General features: G+C 46.6%; 1 protein-coding gene across 1 annotated transcript in view; it reads right to left on the minus strand.

Annotated features, from left to right (window-relative positions):
* Positions 1 to 20,338, minus strand: part of LOC310815398 (unconventional myosin-XVIIIa-like) — a gene marked incomplete at both ends in the record, with an annotated part of 82,811 nt that overhangs the window by 18,872 nt on the left and 43,601 nt on the right. Inside the window, 16 exons of the mRNA XM_083685145.1 lie at positions 717 to 828; positions 1,510 to 1,629; positions 1,803 to 1,892; positions 2,127 to 2,270; positions 6,492 to 6,620; positions 9,451 to 9,516; positions 10,842 to 10,951; positions 11,327 to 11,537; positions 11,644 to 11,830; positions 12,559 to 12,718; positions 13,166 to 13,307; positions 15,282 to 15,368; positions 15,802 to 15,994; positions 16,231 to 16,321; positions 16,558 to 16,731; positions 20,152 to 20,296. Of these exons, the coding sequence (XP_083541271.1) occupies positions 717 to 828; positions 1,510 to 1,629; positions 1,803 to 1,892; positions 2,127 to 2,270; positions 6,492 to 6,620; positions 9,451 to 9,516; positions 10,842 to 10,951; positions 11,327 to 11,537; positions 11,644 to 11,830; positions 12,559 to 12,718; positions 13,166 to 13,307; positions 15,282 to 15,368; positions 15,802 to 15,994; positions 16,231 to 16,321; positions 16,558 to 16,731; positions 20,152 to 20,296 (2,161 nt within the window). The remainder of the gene's footprint in view (positions 1 to 716; positions 829 to 1,509; positions 1,630 to 1,802; positions 1,893 to 2,126; positions 2,271 to 6,491; positions 6,621 to 9,450; positions 9,517 to 10,841; positions 10,952 to 11,326; positions 11,538 to 11,643; positions 11,831 to 12,558; positions 12,719 to 13,165; positions 13,308 to 15,281; positions 15,369 to 15,801; positions 15,995 to 16,230; positions 16,322 to 16,557; positions 16,732 to 20,151; positions 20,297 to 20,338) is intronic.

Consider the following 20,338-nt stretch of genomic DNA (forward strand, 5'->3'; position numbering starts at 1 on the left):
TCCTAAACGGGCATCACTGAGAGGAAGGAACTGGTGGGGGGGACTGATCCTGTACGTTAGAGGTCGAGGCTGTGGTTCCATTAAACATGGGCTGCTACTGTTTACGCACAAGACGCTGAGAAAAATCAATCTTGCATTCTAAATCTGGAAGTCTGTCTGGCATATCGAACAGCATTTTCACAGGTACAGGCTATCCTTTGTTTTTCCTACTGTATGTCTACAAAATCCTTTGTCTCCTCATTGATTGGGAGAGCCCCCTGCAGTCTGAGTGTCTGGGGTTCAACCAAGGGAACTAGGCAACCATAGATTCAACCTTTATTTTATTCTCTTTCAGCCTGAGAGGTGAGACTTCAGTGAAAGAATCCTGCGTAAGCTGGTCTTCCTTGACCCCCATCGGATTGGGGTCAATTCCATTATAATTCAGTCTACTCATGAAGTGAATTTCAATTCACACAACTGCCCCCCAGAGCACGGTCTATGAATTTGAGAGGAGTTACATTTCCGTAGCCCCATTACTCAGCTGTATACCTACTAAAGCAAGCGGTAGAGCTGCACCCTTGATGAAAAACTAATCCAAGATTGTGGCTTTAATTGAAATGGAACCGACCCGACCTTGCTGTTGAGCTGCCTGTCACCATTTTTATGATCTGTGTGTGTGTGTGTATTTATGTATGTATGTATATGTATGTATGTATGTGTGTATGTACGTGTCTGACCTGCGTCATCATCGTCCATCTCTCCGTTGAGTTCGGAGGCTCTGATGAGTCGAGCCTCCATCACCTCCATTTCCATCGACTCCATCTGCTTATTCATCGAGTCAAACTTGCCCTGAGAGGGAAGGTGGGGAAACAGCAGCCATGAAATACCAGCAACACACAACCACCCCCCCCCCCCCCCCCCCAACATGACAGCCACCAAACACATAATTTCTACCAGCATGGTGCTGCATGCTGCTCCACCAAACAGCCAATCATGTTACAATGTCAAATACAGAAAGCTAAAACACTGGGGTGAGGGAAGGCCAACTATATGATTTCACAATTACATTTCAGCCAGAAGAATAATGTGTGCAGATGAATAGTGACCATCAACGTTGTTGATGTATGAATGAGAACTGGTTCTCAATTGACCCAAATGGTTAAACAACCATTGATGTAAAGATTAAAATAATGTGTGCATACCCTCCTGTAACAACACTGTTATAGTGCATTTGCTGCTGAAGCACTGCTCTACCCGCTGTTGTTAAGCACAGCGCACCCGGGGTTCGTGCATCACACTATTACATACAGTGTAGATAAAATATCTATCATCTGATCTTAGATCAGTCCCTAACAGAGTAAACAGTGTCCAATGTGAGGAATTGGAATGACATGGTTGATAAAGACTGGTCCTGGATCAGTTACTGCCAGAGGGAGTATAAGTCTAAGTATAATAACGACTATACCTGGATCAGACACGGTTGTGTGTGTGTGTGTGTGTGTGTGTGTGTGTGTGTGTGTGTGTGTTCACCTGCAGGTCCTTCATGTCCTTCTCCAGTCGTAGTCTCTCAGAGGTCTCTGACTCCAGCAGCTGAGAGGCCGACTCTCCCGTGTTCCTCTCGTCAGCGAGCTCTGACGACAGCTCTGTGATCTAGATGGGCAAAACACACTTAATAACTTTTAAGATCTATTCATGCTTTACTGCTCCGTGAAAGGGGGGAATTAGTATTAGTGAGTGAGTGAGTGTGAGTGTGAGTGTGTGTGTGTGTGTGTGTGTGTGTGTGTGTGTGTGTGTGTGTGTGTGTGTGTGTGTGTGTGTCGTACCCGGCTCTCAAGACGGTCACTGTTGAGTCTTAGCTCGTTCCTCTCCTTCTCTACCTTCTCCAATCTCCCCTTCAGCTGCTGGATCTCCTCCTGGGGGCGGACAGAAGAGAAGGAGAGGGGGAGAGAGAGAGAGGGGGAGAGAGAGAGGGGGAGGGTATATGAGCAGGGTCTTGGCAGATAGAATCAATAAAACTGTGGGTAAACTGTAGATGTGTATTCTTGTCTGTGTGAGGACTGAGTGAGTGTATGCGTGTTTATTTGTGTATGTGTGTTGAATGTGTATGTGTGTATTCAGTGTGTGTGTGTGTGTGTGTGTGTACTCACATCCTTGCCGCGGATCTGTTCCTCAGTGAGCTGCACCTCTATAAGGGGCCGTACAGTAGTGAAGACCTTCCACCACGGCCAGCCCTTCACCCCACGGTTCTTTTTGATGTTCTTCTGGATGCAGCGGATAGCCAAGTCCTGGATCTACAACACACACGCACACAGTGGTCAGTTACAGCAAAAGAGAACGTATGCGTGTGTGTGTGTGTGTGTGTGTGTGTGTGTGTGTGAGAGAGAGAGAGAGAGAGAGAGAGACACACACACACAGCGGGGGGGATCCACAGAAAGACTGACCCAGAAGAATCACCAAGGGGTTGCTGCCTAACAAGCCACAGTTTCCACTGAGGGAGTTAGTGGGTGGGAGAGAACCAGGCTGGCCGACAGAGAGGAGGGGCTGGAGGGCTGAGAGGGGCCCAGTGACAGGGAGCTCTCTCTGGGGGAGGTGAAATGAAAGAACCCCTTTCAGCTCCGGGAGAGGGGACCCTGACAATACAGTCAGAGAGAAGGGCTAGTGGGTACTGTTACACCACCTCTGCCACCACAAACATCCACACATTATCTTGTGTTTTGCTCTCAAGGATTGCTAGTATTAGATGTTTTTTTAATTTCGGAAAAAAATCACATTTCAAGCTTCAGTGTGCAGACTGACGAGAGGTTGTCATGCCAGATAGTGGCAACGTTGAGCTAGGAGAGTGGAGAGACTCAACAGGACTGACGCATCACACAGTTAGAGAGCTCTTCTGAGAAATTAAATCAAACATCGATCCCACTTTGGCAGTCTGTTAAAAAGGCATTAGGGGGGAGTTACATGCAGGCTGCTACATGGCCAGGCATCCCCAATAACAGCAGATTATCTGGCAACCCAATTAGAGCCACACGATTCGCCACATCCTCTGGGTTGCCATGAGGGAGAACACTGGTTTGTGTGTAGTGGTCATGCTGTTAAAGCCCATAAACATATCTCAGCCCGCATGTTCTCTGAACAGGCCTGCAGGGTTGAATTACATATTCACCTCAGCTGGCTTGCTATAGTATGTCTAGCCCTAACCATGCCTTGTAAATTGCTGTGTAGCCATTCAACAGCTGGCAGGAAAAAGGTGCTGTAAATTATATCTATACTTCCGTAGAATCGGTGATTCCGTAGGCAGTGGTGAATTATGTAGTGAGTGAGATGGAGTGCTCATATGCAGCTGTAGAGGGATATTCCTGTACATCCTGAAGCCTTCAGATCTTTAGGCCCGGTTTCAGAAAGGAATTGGTGGTTAGGGGAGACATAGGAGTGAAATGTATCCCCCCCCCCCCCCCCCCCCATGTCTCTCTTTCTCTCCCTCTCTGCCCTCTGCCTCTCCTTTTCTGCTTTCCCCTTTGAGTGTCCGTGCAGCTACATTTCATTTGCTGAACACACCAGGTCACAGACACAGACACCATTGCAGACACTGCACACATACACCTGTTCCCAGTCGAGGAAAAGCTGTGTCTTTAGGCAACGATTTAATTAGGTACACCATCAGCTGGCTGAAGGAATCCCCCACACGCCTCCATCCTCCCCCGCTCTCCATGAATGTCAAAGAGACATGGGAGGAGAGAAGGAAGAGGAGAGGAGGGAACGGGGAGGGGGAAGAAGCTGCAGGGCTTCAAACGCTGTGCTGGATCTGTTCTATTTGTCTATTCCCCCATGGTGAGGCACAGTTTCAGCAGAGGGAAACTTGCTTTCTCTCTCTCCTTTTCTTTGTCTTTTCCTCCTTTCTTTCTTTCTTTCTTTCTTTCTTACTTTCTTTCTCTTCTCCTCTCTCCCTCAAAGCGCTTTGAAAACAAACCCCTACGAGGGTTGAACTCACACACCGAGAACCTCAAGGTACAGGAGCCCCCAGAGCTTAGCCAATCAAACATGGACAGAGAGAAACAAACAAATAGATTTTTTAGCAGCCAGGAAGTCAGTGTTTCAGAGGAGCAAGTCAATGTTTGGCATGTGTTGTTGTGGTGCAGGGAGGGATGGCGGGCAGAGGTTCAAATGTAGCTGAAGAAACACACATCCTGAGGTTCAAATGTACACATCGTGGCTGCCAAGCAAGTGTGAGAAAACACCTCATAATACAATGTGCTGGCTGTAGTGAGTTTGTGAAACACACGTTTAATCTGGTAAACGTTCATTCTTAAATCAATTAGCAGAACACTTATCAAACTAGTGTAGCTCACTGCTACAGTATGACTGAGCTTCAAAACCTGAGCCTCACAGTCAGAAAACCCTCCAAAAACACGTCTTTCTTTTACCATTGGTGTGTCAACCAATGCGAGGCGGCGCTGTGTTCCAACAGTTCCAACAAGTTGTCTATGAGCTGCTGAAAGAATCCTCGAAATGAAACCACACTGAGCACATTTGAGGGGCTACTGTAAAACTAGACGTTTACAAATGTGAGGGGCTTCTGTACAGTACAAGGAAACACATTAAAGCGCACAACTGAGGCTCACAAAAGGCTTTTCAGAGGTGCTCTAAGTAGCTATATTGTTCTCTGCTGCCCCTAGGGCCTCCCAGTGTTACGCAAGCTCTACACAATCCTGTGTAGAAACTATAGAGAATGCCAATCAACTTAGTGCACACTTGTTCAACAAATTAGCCATGCAACAAATCGCTAACAATATTTAGGCAGTGCACTGCTGAAAAACTGATCCTAGATCAAACAGAATCATGATTAAAAAAGGCCTGTATTACTTACAGAGAGAGGCAATGCTCAAACTAAACAGACAGGAATCCTTCAAGGGAGGCAGTGCAATAAAGTGAAGACCGCACAAATGTCCTTGAAAAGCAATTTGAGAAGGCAACCTTGAGGCTCAGCACAGCAGCAAAGTGCCAACAGAGATGAGGACGACTGTGAGACTGGGGGAGACAGCGGTCAAGGCCCAATCTCTGCAAACACACACACACACTCGCGCGTGTGTGTGTGTGTACACACGTAGGCCACACAGGACACACGCACACATGCGCACGCACACACACACATCTGTGTTAGCTCTTGCATCCACAAACCCCAATCAAACACACACTGGCCCACTATAACACACACAAACAGTACTAAGTAGAGTTGGACAGATCCCCACTGGCAGTTGGAGTTACTCAGCGGAAGGTGTGATGTTTCTGGTCTTCATGCTCACTCTGGTGGGGCATGCAGGGCGTGTGTGAGGGCTGCAGCGGTCCAGCGCATGCACACGCATGCACACACACACACACACACACACACACACACGTAGAACGCCTGCCGTCTGACTCCCCCTCATGACTGTGAGCTGTGAGGATATTATGACAGGGCCTCTAATAGCCACACGCTGTTCACCGCCCAGCCACCCTCCTTCTCCTGACTGACACACACAAGGAAGGAAAAAGAGCCAGGGCTATATCTTGAAAAAAAAGGGAGGGATGAATGGATGAAGGAGGGAGGGAGCTTTACTACAGTACAAGTACATCTGTTTAGACAGAGACACACACTTTGCCAGCTTGCTTTCATCATCCCCCTCATCACCACTGGTTAGATCAAAGGACTAGAGAGATTAAACCAATACAGGACCACGAGAACCATCTAGGGTAAGAGAGAGAGATGCAACAGCAACTTGAAAGTGCGACAGCAGGGGGCCGCTGGGGTGAGGGGTGGGTGGTGAAGGGGGAGGCTAAGGCTCAGTAATCGATAAGGCTGTGATTGAGGGGTCTTAAGGGAGAGCATGTCCCAGAAGAGGAGCAGATTGAAGGCTATCTGCCGGGCCCAGGGCCAGGCCCTGCTGGATTTACGGCCATTGCGCTCTGATGAAGTTGTGATTTAGTGAGTGCTAAAGCACCCCACAGATGTGAGGCATACTGGCCCCGGAAATGGAGCGCACTGTCTCTATGAGACTGCAGGGAAGAAGTCACTGTCCCTCTATTGAGAATAATTAACACCATCTTTCTAACCCTATAACACTCCATATGATAATTATTTGTTCTCCTGCCAGAAAAATACCTTTTCCCAAAAGACATGAAGGGTTCCTTCCAGGGTTTCACTGAGATACTTTCTTAGGTGAAGAACAAAGGCCCATGTGACAACCCCTGTCACAAGCACTTTCACGAAGAGCAGGGGATACACTGCTGTTCAATAGCATACTGTATATGTTCCCCCACAGTAAAAGCACCACAACTGGACTTAGATCATTCTCCTTCCCCTCTGACTGAGTGACAACATGGATCAATGGAGTAGGATTGAGTAACTTCTAGACACTGATCTTAGGTCAGTTTTGCCTTTTCTCCTCTCTATGATTTAGGATGGGACATGCAGAGAGTAAGTTGCTCCTAGACGTGTGCCTAAGAAGGACAGCTTGCAGGCAGAGCTTGTTGAGACTCACCTTCCTCTTCTTGAAGGCCTGTCTGGCCAGGTAGCCTCTGCAGGCAGCCTGGAACAGAGTGATGTTACGTCTGGTCTGGATGTCCCTCTGCTCCTCCAGCTTGGCCAGGGTACCTGCTCTGCAGAACACCTGGAGAGGGAGGGAGAGAGAGGGAGGGAGGGAGAGAGGGGGGGGGGGGAAGAGAAAGAGTGTGTGAGTAAAATAGTGCGTGCGTGTGTGTATGTGTGTGTGTGTTTGTGTGTGTGTGTGTGTGTGTACGTGAGAGAAAGGTATAAAACCGACAGCTCATTACTCATCATCATGTCTAAACCAACCGAATCAAACAAATGAATATTTGTTTTGCTTGCGCTTGTTCAGTTTAGCTTTGGGCTACTGCGCCACACAAATATATTTTGTGAAAACTGTTGGTGCATGTAAAAACTAGGTAGATTTGTACATTTGTTTGAAATAAGTCGATTCTTTTTTGGAGTAAGCCATACAGCTGGGATTGAGGAACTTGCACACTGAACTCATTAATGTCCTGCATTTTCTTTCCATTTTAATGCTGTTAACTGTGGGGGTGTTTAATTGAGTTGGATAACACTTTCCAGTCATTTCCATTTTCTCTCCTACTCAGGGAGATTGGAGAGCTGATGGACTTCCCATCAGTTTAACAGGCGAGAGAGAAAGAGCTCATCAAACTCTTTGAATGCGGCCTAATTGCATTAGCATGCTATTAGTGTTAGCGGGCGCTATGCTTAACTTCACAAAATCCTAATTAAAACTCCCTTGTGTCAACGCATGCGGCTACCAGAACGCACCAGGAAAAATTTGAAAAATTCAAAATAGGGTTAGAAAAAATTCTTCTGTGACTGCCTATGGCTCCTGGTCTGAGCATTGATTAACTTTATCTTATGATGACTGATGGATTCACTTACTTAAACAAATGTATTTGTTGTAAGTCGCTTTGGATAAAGGCGTCTGCTAAATGCCATGAATGTAAATGTAATGTAAATTCTTCTGAGTCACCCATCGTCTGGGTTAGGCTGAAGCACAATTATTTTTGATTAAAAAACTACCGAGAGTTTAACTTCACACAATGTTTTGTTAACTTAATTTCGTTCATTTCATTAAAAAACTTCTCAAGAAAGTTCCATGCAGCGGTTCTATCAGGACGCGTCTGCGTTACTACGGTAACATAGTCGTCCAGGGCCCTTAACCACCTCTTATCATCAGGGTTAGGGTTAGGGTTAGGGTTAGGGTTAGGGTTATACCGTCTGAGCCAAGGAGACGATCAAATAAAACATGTAGACTTTTACTCAAAATAATCCAAGAGAGCTTAGCGAACTGCACACATCAACACATGAAAGAGTGTGGATGTCGGGGAAATACACACTCAGTGTACTCTACTGTACGCACGCACGCACGCACGCACGCACGCAGGATTTCCTTCCCACACATTAAATTGAGTTTACCGTGTGATGACAGTAGTGCACTCTTTCATGTGCATGGACATACATGCCATTTGTATATAAGTTAAATGGTCTACAAATGGTATGTTTGTCACACGCAGACACACAATACAATCTTTATTGGTACATTTTTCAATAGAGAGAATCATTTTGCTGGCACAGTACCCCAACCTGAGACACATACTGTACTGCATATATACTGGTACATACATACATACCGGTACACACACATACATACGACACTGTACACACACACCAATGACAGGCTGGGAGCAGCACAGTCTCACACACACCATCCCTATTAAATACCATCTCATGACGAGGAGATGAGATAAAGATTTCCAGCCTGTGAATTTCTCACCCGCCATCCAGACCCAGTGATGCAACCAGTGAGCAACGCTGTGGGGACTTACGTCTATAAAAGGCACATACAGCCCCCCCCGCCCCCCCCCCCCCCCCCCCCCCCCCGAGTGGGGTGGCCTTCTGCATACCGATCAATCTCCACGTGGGCGGAGGACACAGAGAACATATTGGGACTCTTTGTCCCTGAATACAGCTCTGAAGGTTATTGACATTCAACAAATGTCATAAGAGCAGGTTGGCCTTTTCAGCCGGTCACATAGTCCCGTCTCCAAGGAAACCACAGCCTCTCAGAGACTGACAACATCTCTCATGTTGATAGGTCGTGACCCATCACAAGACGTCATGTCGTTGGAAACAGGCGTGCCTCGGGATGATTGAGAATGGTGATATTCTCTCAGAGTCCCAGTCCAAAAACAACCCCTCCCTACCTACATCTCTAAGTGTTTGGAGATCTGAAGGTTTCAGACAGGGCCATGTCTCCACCGAGCCCTCCACCATCTATCTGACACACACACACACACACACACACACACACACACAGTCCTCTATTACAGTGCCAAAGTCAAACTTTCCCCAACTGTTAACTCCAAACACAATGCCTCCACTGTCCACATTAGCAATTTATCTGCCTGTCTTTTCCTTTAGGATGTTCAGTTTTCCATCTGAAAGGTTTGAATGTCGCTGTGCTGATTGGTGTTTGTCAGAGGGTTATCAGTGCGCGCCAAGGCGTAGCGCCACAAACAAAAGAGAGCTGTAGCCTGCCAAAATCAATCGCCGGGGCAACGGGGGGGGGGAACCAAAGAGAGTTGTTGTACACTGTAGCAACCTTCCCCAGTCCAGCTGAAAGTCACACCTGCTCGATGTGTGCATGTGTCTTCTAATTGTCTCCTCTGCTGCGCGAGTGTCACTGGCAGGGAGAGGGGCATGCTGGGTAAACAGCTGGGCCAAACAGAATCAACACCTACAGTACGGTCTTATTTACTAACCTATTGTCATATGGTGAAAGGCAATGAACAAAGCAGAAAACAAGTCGGTCCTGGTGTGTGTGTGTGTGTGTTTGTGTGTGTCTCTGTCTGTCTGTGTTTCTGTGGGTCTATGTTTCTGTGTGTGTGTGTGTGTGTGTGTGTGTGTGTGTGTGTGCTTACCCTGCTAAGCCCCATGTGGTAACTGCTCTTCTCTAGTTCCAGGGACTCCAACAGCTCCTCCACAGCCTGAAACAAAAGAGACAAACAAACAAACAGTCAGTCAAACAGACAGACAGCCAGCCAAAAGTTAGCAACCCAGTCAGATCATGCAGGCTCAATGGACTGCTGCACAGCACCATGACAACAAGCATCCTCCCCTAACATCAACTTAGCCAACAAGCGACCAACGAGGGACATCGAAACACAAAACAACTCACCAATAAAAGCAACAGCCAATGTACCTATCCCCCAGGCTCTATTTCAGGCCGTACGCATTTACCTAGTCTCTTACGTAAACTCGACAGATGACAGTAGAGAGCGTAGAGTAAAGTTTTCGCATGGCTAAATCGGACAGAACAGTGCTTATAAAGGGCTTTGGTTGAAGAGCTCCCAGCAGGAGCGCAGGGCCTGGCAGGGAAACAGGCCCAGTGGAGGACGGACACTCACACCCACGCATAAGATGAAGTGAGATGGCTGAAACCTCGTGAAGAGAGAGGCCCTTTGTTCGAATTCAATCTTGAAAACGAAAGCTTTTCGGAGACACTGACACAGGGGAAAACCTTTCCCTCTCTCAGTCTCCCCCTCTCTCAGTCTCTCTCAGCCTCTTACTCCCTCTCATTCTTTCTACCTCCCTCTGTTCTCACTCCCTACCTTTCTCCCGCTTTCGTCCCTTTCCATCTCTGTCTATCTATCCCCAGAGAATGAAGTACCTTTTTTCAGCCATTATTTATGTTTGAGTGGGCTATTCTTTCTAAGCACCTCTCCAAGGAGTCTCTTTTCCACTTTAACTCTTGGAGCACTATTGAAGACTAAAACACTAGCGTTGAAAGAGGGGTGACAGAGGACCTTTGTTAAACTGATCACACTCCAACACACTGCCCTGTCAGCTAACACAGCTTTAAGCTAATTATAGTCAACAGTAGGTCTAAACCAGCACCATCTTCAGCGCCCAGTGTATTCCACTGACTCAGTAGCCATCACTGGGGAGGTTCAGAGCATTGCCATCATAAACTACAACCGCAAACCTTGGTAAATAGGGATTAGTAGGAGTCACAACACAGTATAGTTGGCACTGGGGGGGAGGGGGGTTAGAATGAGAGAGAGAGAGAGAGAGGAGAGAGAAGAAAGGTAGAGTGAGAGAGAGAGAGATGGGTAGCGAGAGAGAGAGAGAGAGAGAGAAAGCTCCTCACTGCACATAATTAATAAGAACAGCGGCCGTATGCTGCCAGTCTGCGTAATCATCATTAATTACACACAAGAGCAGCTCTAGGAGAAGAGAGGGAAGGGGGGGGGGCTTTCATATCTCTTGTTTTATGATGTTGGGGATGGAGGGGGAACACCATGACACTCACCCTCCTCTCATCCGTGACGATGTAGTTGCGGCCGTGCTTCTTGGTCAGGTGGGGCACTAGCACGTCGAAGCGCCGGCGGAACTCAGAGAACACCATGTGATCAGGGTAACCTTGATAGAGGAGAGTGGAGGCAGGTGGTCAGAGTTATCATCCGTTCGTTATTTTTATTCATTCAAATTTCTATATGATTTTTTTACTTTCACTGGTGACATATTCATAGTGCTTAAAGAGTGAAGAGACACTTCATGACTCAAGTTCCTTCATTCAAAAAACTAACAAACTAAAGCAAGACCTCTCGTTTCAAGGTAATTCCATCTGTATGTAATGACAGTTTTCAAATTTACAGCACCTATTAAATGGCTTACAGTGCTTCAGAAAGTTACCTACACACTTCTGACTCTGACTGCACTTCAGTAACACTCAATCTCAAAGTACTGCTTTTGTACGTGGGTACTAATTAGTCCCTGGGTCAGGAGAGTCCTTACCTTGCCTGTAGATGCGCAGGGCATCGATAAGCTTGGAGCCGCGGAGCTGGGCGCGCAAGAGGCCCACGTCCAGCTGCATGAGGCCAGAGTCACAGCTCTCTCCATGGGCCACGCGGGGTTCCCCGCCCACCCCCACCACTGCATCTGCCTTGGGCAGCAGACAGTGGACGAAGTGAACCCTGGACCGCCGCACTGTGTCGATCAGAGCGTCCTACGGAAAAAAGAGAGAGGACAAAGAGTTGGAGTGCTGACACGCACGCACACACACACACACACACACACACACACACACACACTCCTATCCCCCCTCAACTCACCACTTGTAGTTTGATCTGGATGCAGAGGCTCTTCTTCTTGACGGCAGCCATGCCTGTGGTGAAGGTCTTCCTCATGCTGGTGGCGCGGCGCAGAGCCAGCTGGGAGCCCCCCTCCAGCCCTGCGATGGAGCCCGACAGCACTGTGGCCCCCCCACCCCGCCCCATGAACAACCCTGAGATGTTCTTCCTACCACAGAGAGAGAGTATCAGTGTCAGTATAGATGTATAGTACAAAGTAGTACAACACTGTGATACTATACACTTAAAAGAAGTGTTGGTATATCCGATGTGTACTACCCAGGAGCTGACTGTACCTACATCACCTGCACTGTCTCTGTAGTCTATGATTTATACTTCAATTAGAGGAAGGAGTAAGCTAAGCTGAACTTAATAACAACATATTGTAATGTTGGGAGGCCCATATGTTGAACTGCTTTGAAGTCTTCTGACTAATTTTACTCCCTGCTGCTAACATAAACACATGATTCTTCATTTCTTTTTTGATAGGTTCATCTTTTGTCTCTGAAGTGTGGGAGTATGTGACAACGCTGTGTGAAAATTCCATGAGAATCAAAGGCAAAAAATGTTGGCATGAATTGAGTTGAAAGCTCTGGTCATAATATGCATGAGAGAATGTACCACCCCCATTGCTTGGACTTAACCACTGATCTGATGGTATGGATTGGATCTGATGTATGGATTGGTGAAAGCTATGAAGTGGAAGCCTTGCTTTAATCTACCCAAGTAATCAGTGACTATTTCAAGGAAGAAGAGAGAGGAAGAATGCAGTTTTAAAATATTCAAACACTGTTTGAACTAACTCTGTGATACTTCTGCTGGAGCGTAGCAATTCTGGGCCACAGTTAGAGGCTCAGGTCAGAGTTTGTTAAGTGTACGGGTAAGGACGTGTCATACTTCTGTGAGTCTTGCAGGAGTGTAGCGGCGTTCTGGGAGGCGGGGTTCTGCTTGGCGTGGCTCAGCCAACCCTGGGCATTGTACTCCACCCAGTCTGTCCCGTGGCTGTGGCCCAGCAGGAAGTGATGCGGCTTCTCACTCTTCAGCAGCAGGGTGTGTCCTGGAGGCGGAGTGAGAATGTCACGACTGACGTACTACTTCACATGACCAGAAAGACACGATTTAACATCATTTAACATTGTGGTGGCTAATTGACTTGGTGGCTAATTGACACGTTACGTCAGTAGTAATATCTTTATCAGTTCTTGGTACTGTAATGCATGCACTGACTACCCACTGATGATCATAGCAAACATTGGTAGTCATGGATTTGGGATAAAAAAAAAAAAAACATGCTGCTTTCGTCCAAAATGTGTACATGTATGTATGTATTATTTTTGTATGATTTGTTTTCTTTCTAAAAAAGTAAATAAGTCCAGCATGTAGCGCACATGAGTTTCCCCATTACAGTGTGTGTGTGTGTGTGTGTGTGTGTGTGTGTGTGTGTGTGTGTGTATTGGTCAGAAGGCTCAGAGCCTATGGTGCCCCCCCTCTGGGGTTTCCTCACCCTTGTTGTCTCCCTGTGCAGGGCCATAGTAGCTGAAGAGTCTCTCCAGGAGGGTTTCCTCAGAGCCTCCTGGCAGCACAGCCTCCTCCTCCATCAGCCACAGCAGACCCCGTGCCTCATCTGTTCGGGCCAGGGTCCGCACCTGATGCCACCACGCGCACACACAGTTAGAAAGGTGGGAATCTCCACTTCTTGCTCATGTCCCAGGCAAACGTGTGTGCGCACACACACACACACACACACACACACACACACACACACACACACACACACACACACACACACACACACACACACACATACACATACACATACATACACATACATACACATACACACTACTGTCCAACCTTGCTTAGTTATGAGACATTGCACAATGAGACACTCACCCATTCCCACTGCACACTCCATTCCTCCATCCACCCCCAGCCCCGCCCGACCATACAGGCACTTCTACATTGACCTTATACAGCAAGACTCCCGTAGAGAATCAGTGAAACCTTCTCTTCCTGGGTCTCATTTTGCACAGTAGGCCTTAAATGTCACAACACCATAATCAGTTTGTCCTCTGTTGCCATAACAGACACCTGGGAGGTGTTTAGTGGGAGTGAAACAGGGGAAAACGTTTCGAAACTGGCAGGGTTAGGAACTATTAACTGAATGTGTCCAAGAAAATCACTAATTTGTGTTTTCAGTTAAATTCGTTTTTCTGTTTTGGTTCCTACTGAACACGAGTTCGCAATTAAATTAAACCAAGACACCCATATAGGCGAAGTCTTCAACTTAATATGATACAACATCTCTTTAATATACTCCCCCACAAAGGCATTTTACAAAAAGTAATTAAACATTTCGGGAGATAAAGAGAGATGAGGGGGAAAAAGATGAGCCTTTAGTTTTTGCTTTCTCATTAAAGGGCTGATATTAAAATATGCACCTAGGCAGTCAAGCATCTTTCAACCTTGCTCCCTGGCTGTCCACTTTGGAAATTAATGATAATATTAGTGTCGGAGGCACTGTAGCTCTACCACTTTGTTGGAGTCTGTAAATCACTTTATGGTTGGACTTGCATGGCCAGGTTGGGGATATCGATGAAAATAAACAGGCTTTGAACTACCAGCTAATGTATAGCAATGCTTCCGAAACCCAAACATTTTTGCTAGAGTGCTGCAGCCCAACAGTGTTGGTTTCTATGGCAGCATTCAACTAATTAATTGCCAAGTCGGAAGAATCTCTGACCGTTTTCAGAGAAATATCCTTCATTCAACAAGATCTAATTACCCTAGTATTGACAGGGCAGGCGAAGGATGAAAGGAATGACCTGCGGCTATGACTTGGGTTCTAATATTTGTGACTTTATGAATCGTCACCAGTGCGTGCCATGCAAAGTCGTCTCATAAATAAACCTAATTGGATGACTCGGCTGTGATAAGCTGACCCTGAATAATAACAAATAAAAAAATCCTCTCAACTCGATGAGAGGAAACTAATCAAAACCTGACTGCAATTAATATCTCAGAGGTGGGATGAATTAAAAAACAAAACAAGCGACAACAATCAAGAGCCAAGGTAATTGGATGGAGGTAATAGGCCTGACACAGCTTACACAGAGTCATTTGTTTGCCCGTGTCAGAAAGTTGACTCAATTTGAAATGAGGGTGTTGTATTGCTTGCAAAGACGGGAGAGGGCAAGGCACTTCAGCCCCACGAGAAGCACATACAATAGCAATATGCGATACGGTCTACTGATGTTTGCAATGGCTCAGGAATATTATCACAAGTGTATCGTATGTCAAAGTAATCTATACTAGGAACAGGGGCCATTGGCAGTCCTTCTTCTAGCATTGTGACTGCCAATGGCCCCTGGTCCTAGCATAGGTTACTTTTTCTTATAATGACTGATGGATAGATGATTCACTTACTTAGACAAATGCATTTGCTGTAAGTCGCTTTGGATAAAGGCATCTGCTAAATGCCATAAATGTAAACGTAAATATGTATTGTCTTTGCTGATAGTCCATTTGCAAGTATCCACACCACTTAGCTTTGAATCATCGATAAGGAAGGTCACAGGGGACACATCTAACAAAGAGGCGGTGAGAGATCTTCTTCTTACCAGTGCTTGTGTTGACGCCTGGTCTATTGCTGCTACAGACAGTGAGGTACTGGACTCTATGTCATCTAATGCAAGTTCTATGTTTTCCTAGATGGGGGCAGAGGGTTTTTTGGTTAGTCATCTACAGTTTGATTACAATGATTCACAAAAGTTGTAGATCTGGTTGTGTGAGTAGGTTGGTATATAATTATACATTGTAAGACAAGAGTTTCTTCAAATCACGAGAGAAAAATGTTAAATGAAATCTGGTGGTTCTATGTTATTATCATCATCACCACATTAAAACAATAACACATGTTAATGTAATACCGTTTCATCTTCTTTAGAGACACACAAGTAAAACAAATCATTTGTATCCGATAGGAAATTGTGCTTTTGCCTGGGGAGAGAATGTGAAACAGAATCTGACCTGCTATGATGACTGTTGCATGTAGTACGTGGACCTGTGTGTGTGTGTGTGTGTGTGTGTGTGTGGGTGGGTGTGTGTGGGTGGGTGTGTGTGTGTGTTCTCTGTCTGCACCTCCTTATATCTCTCCAGCTCCTGGACGAAGGTGCGCTCGTGGAAGAGGGTCTGTAGGCGCTCCTGGGCATAGTTGTGGCAGAGCTCCTCAAAGGTGGCCCCACGCTGGCGCTTTGCCATGCGAGGGTTCTGGAAGCCCGGCGTGTCCACGATCAGCAGGGAGCACAGAGAGTGCTGACTGGACTTGAGAGCTCTGGTCCAAACACAGAAACACGCAGAACAGATGAGGACAGAGGAAGAGTGACAGAGAAGAGGGTCAGAAACAGGAAGAGAGACAGAGAGAGAGAGGAAGAGAAAGAGACAGAGACAATTCATAGAGAGAGATGGAAGTAATGCAGTGAGAGGTGAGAGAGAGAGAGAGAGAGAAAAGTACAAAGTAGAGAAGGTGGGATATCAGATAAAAGCAGATGTGAACATGAGCTAGCGCACCTGTTGACGAGGGAGATGAGGAGAGTGAAGAGCTCAGAGTACAGGCCTGAAGCCATGGCCTCCAGACACTCCAGAGCTGTAATCTTAGGACCTGAGGGAGAGAGAGAGAGAGAGAGAGAGTTAGGGCAAAGCTACTGTCTCTACTGCATTCACTGCAAGTGTATTACATTTTTCATCATCCTTCGAAAGTAAGGGGTCAGGATTACAAGTTATAAGGCAGAAAAAAAGATGTACATATATTTATGTGATAAAGATATGATGAAGGGCAGTCTGTGACCAAGTAGAGTGGGCTGGACTGGAGGCCCCTAGCCTAGCATGTCCACCTACCTGAGCTTTCTCCGGGCCCAGCCTCGTCCGGGCCCTGGCGGAAGGAGGTTGACCTCTGCAGCGCCCCTTTGGCCTGGTGCTTGAAGATGGAGGAGGAGAGCTCCTCCAGGGTGCAGCCCAGCAGGTAGGCAGCCTTCTGGGCCCACTCGTGACGCGCAAACTGCTTACGACCAGCTGGGGGGAGGAGCCATAGGAGAGACACACAGTCAGACCCTATTTAATGAGACACAGCGGGTACTGTACAAGAGAAGTACAATCTCTAGATTTCTGTCAGATGAAACTACTGGCTCCCTGGCTCAGCTAGTGGGAGCATGGTGTCTCTTGCAACACCTGGGTTTTGGGTAAGATTCCAGCAGTGGCCAAAATGGACAAAAACATTCATGATTTTATCATATAATTTGTATGAATCTAATCTAATATAAACTAACTGTCCTCGTTGACATAACAACTTTGCAATACTATGTCATCTGTTGCAACTGGCATACTAATCAGTCCTAATCAGTCATCATGAAAGCTGATATGACGTTATAACAACTGACTTGAAATAACAACTGTCATGCTACGGCATACAGTAAACCTTGATAAAGATACGTTATACAGAAACGGAAGTGAGATGAAAACTCTGACCGACAACTCCCTCTCCTGAGCACTGAGGTCTCCTTTATAGGCTGTTTTTAACAGACCTCAAAGAGTAGAGCTGAACTGTGGATTAGACTGTTAGACACCGGAAGCTCATTCTACAAGGAAAGTCTGGTTGGCCATGTTTTTGGCTCTGCATGGAGTGTATCTCCCACTGTTCTGGAGCGCGTTCAAAGCTCCTGCCTCAGAGCCACTGAGCCAATACTGTCGCCTCTAACCTTTAATCAAACAACACACTGACACTGAGGCAGTGAAGAACACAGAAGCTCTGGAGGCAGAGAAAATTCAAAAACAATATTCACAAACACAAACAACAAGAAAGTTCCCCTGTGGTATGAGGGGGGGAGGGAGAGGGGGGTGAAAAGAAAAACTAAACGATTTCAAATTAACAAGCTTTGCTTTTGGTTGTCGGCCTGAAATGCAGCAGTGCTGTGAGAATTGAAAGTGGGTGACATGGAGAGACATCAGACAGAGAGCTTCAAAAGGACAACTAAGTTCTGTTCCCCCTCCCTCAGTTTTATTTCAGATAGAGAGAGAGGAAAAAAAGGAATTGTCATATGGCAAAGGGAGAGAGCACTACTGAGAGAGAGAGAGAGAAAGAGAGAGAGAGAGAGAGAGTGAGAGTGAGAGTGAGAGAGTGAGAGAGAGAGGGCGGGGAAGAGAGAGAGAAAGAAAAGAAGAAAGAAAACAATAAAAATGCTAATGACAGAGTGTCTGGGAAAAACGATAAAGGCATTAAGAAAGACGACATATCAACAAGGAGGAAGTTAAAACAGATGAGGTTGAATGTTTGTTTTTTTCCATTACCTTCATCGGCCTCTGCATTGAAAGGACGCAGCATGCAAATATGCAAGCAGAGAGAGGGGGGGTTAGAACAACAATTAATGTATTAAACAGTTGACATTTATCACCGTAGAAACAGATATGTGTAGTACCAACAACCCCATCCATGCTCCGCAGGGCAGGCACAAGCAGAGGAACCAGTCAGAGTGGAACAATCAAGAGCATGCTCTGAGGCAGGGGCGGGCAACTCTGGTCCTGGGGGAGCGGCAGTCTGTGCAGACTTTTGTTCCAGCCCAGCGCTAAGACACCTCTTTCAAATAACCAACCAATCATCATGGTCTTCAATTTAGACCACAACTACACTAAAACCGATGTGCACTGCAACTCATGCTGGGCTGGAACAAAAGCATGCACACCCTACTGCTCTCCAGGACCGGAGTTGCCCGCCCCTGGGAGGGGAGAGCACCCAGCGGGACACTTCTAGATATAGCAGTTTGGTGACTGTCATATCTAATAAAAAGTGGAAAATGAAGCATTCCCAAAACCCTGTGTTCTTTTAAATAGTGTGGAGATGAGGACATTAGAGCGTGAAGTGAACCAGAGAATGGTGGTTGATCCTTTAGTTCTCATGACTCTCGTCACAGCCAGCATCCCTTGGAGAGAGGAGGAATGTCAAGACTGCCCCCTGCTGGTAGCATTGTGCAGGCTGACAATGGTGTGGTTCAAGGTCTACTTAACCTGCTGGCTCTAAGAACTGCAGTAACTAACTGCGGTAACTTCACACCAATAAGATGTCTATTAATGTCTACAGTTGTAGACAGCCGCTGTACTGTGACCACTCCCTTCATTCTGTAAACATTCACTTCTTTCAAATAACCATGATCACTTTTCCTGAAGAAACCCATTCTTAGTAACTCTTGAACCACTCAAGTGAGACGCAGGGATAAATGGTTTGAGACGCAGGCATAAATGGTTTGAGGGTTAAAGCAGTGGGGAGTTGATGTGACGTGAGCAAATATAGAAAGTGGTGAGGGAGAGATGGAGAGCAAGAGGAGGGAGAGAGAGAGAGAGAGAGAGACAGAGAGACAGAGAGAGAGACAGAGAGACAGAGAGACAGTCAGAGAAAGAGAGGCCTTCAATGCAAACGTTTCCACAGACATAGACAGAACAGTGTGCTGAAAGCGTGGCGATTGTTCATGTGAGACCCCCCGTCCCCCCGTCCCCCCTCTTCAGCGCAACTCAAAACCCTGCAATAGTGGTGTGAATATGGACGGCACACACACACACACACACCACACTCAGTCTCACACACACACACACACACACACACGCACGCACACGCACGCGCACACTCAGTCTCACACACACACAGACACACGGTCACACATTCCATGAAGACAGGGTGTTTTTTGAGCCGAATGATTAAAAAGTTCATTACCGTCATCTAGGTCTGTGACTGCGGGAGAGGCAATATCAGAAACTATGAATAAACATTGGCCAGCGGCGAGCTATCGGTCTTCATTAGGCACAAGAGAAATGTCTGCACACATTCAACAACATCCCAACGCCCCCACTTTTCTGCATTAAACAACTTCGGGGGAGGGTTTTTTCTCTCCCGCACAGCGAGAGAATAACACTTCCTACGCCTTTCTCCGTTCCTAATGAATGGCTCGGGGAGAGCGCTTGTTCCTATCTTTGAACTGGTTATTTAATTAAGCGACTCGTAAATGAGAAGCTAATGTAATTTACGATGCCATCGCGCTTCATTTGAGTATATGCACCTCATATCTATGCAAATAACACAGGCATGCACACACACACACACACAACACATAAAACAGGCAAAGTTAATTTGGTGACACTCTCCATTTGCTAAGAATCCGAGATTAGCAAAACAAAGTGGAAAAATCCTAACTAATCCTGACAGTTTTGTGTTCTTGTTATGCAATTCAGCATCAAAGTAACTTAATTTAATGTAGCATGGAAGGCTACAACTAATTATTCAAGAAAACACAATCCAATCTAATAATGTGCGTTTTGCCTCTAGCAGAGTAAATTCCCGGTGGGTATACACAAAGCACGCACGCACGCACGCTTCCCAGATCCCTCTAAATGTTCACATGGCTGTTCTAAACAGGTTGTGTCAGTGAATAAGGGGGGGTGCAACCCTACCTTTTGTGGCCCCAGCAGCCCCCAGGTGGTAGATGGCCCCCAGGATGAGCCACAGAGCCTTCTGCTCCTCTGCTGAGATGCCAAGCACCTTCATTGCTGCCTGCAGCTTGGTGAACTGCTGAGTGGCCTTCTGTTTATCCTCAGGCTAGAGAGAGAGGGAGAGGAGGACAGGGGGAGGGAGGGAGGG

Source organism: Argentina silus (genome assembly GCF_951799395.1).
Source record: "Argentina silus genome assembly, chromosome: 14".
Lineage (NCBI taxonomy): Eukaryota > Metazoa > Chordata > Actinopteri > Argentiniformes > Argentinidae > Argentina > Argentina silus.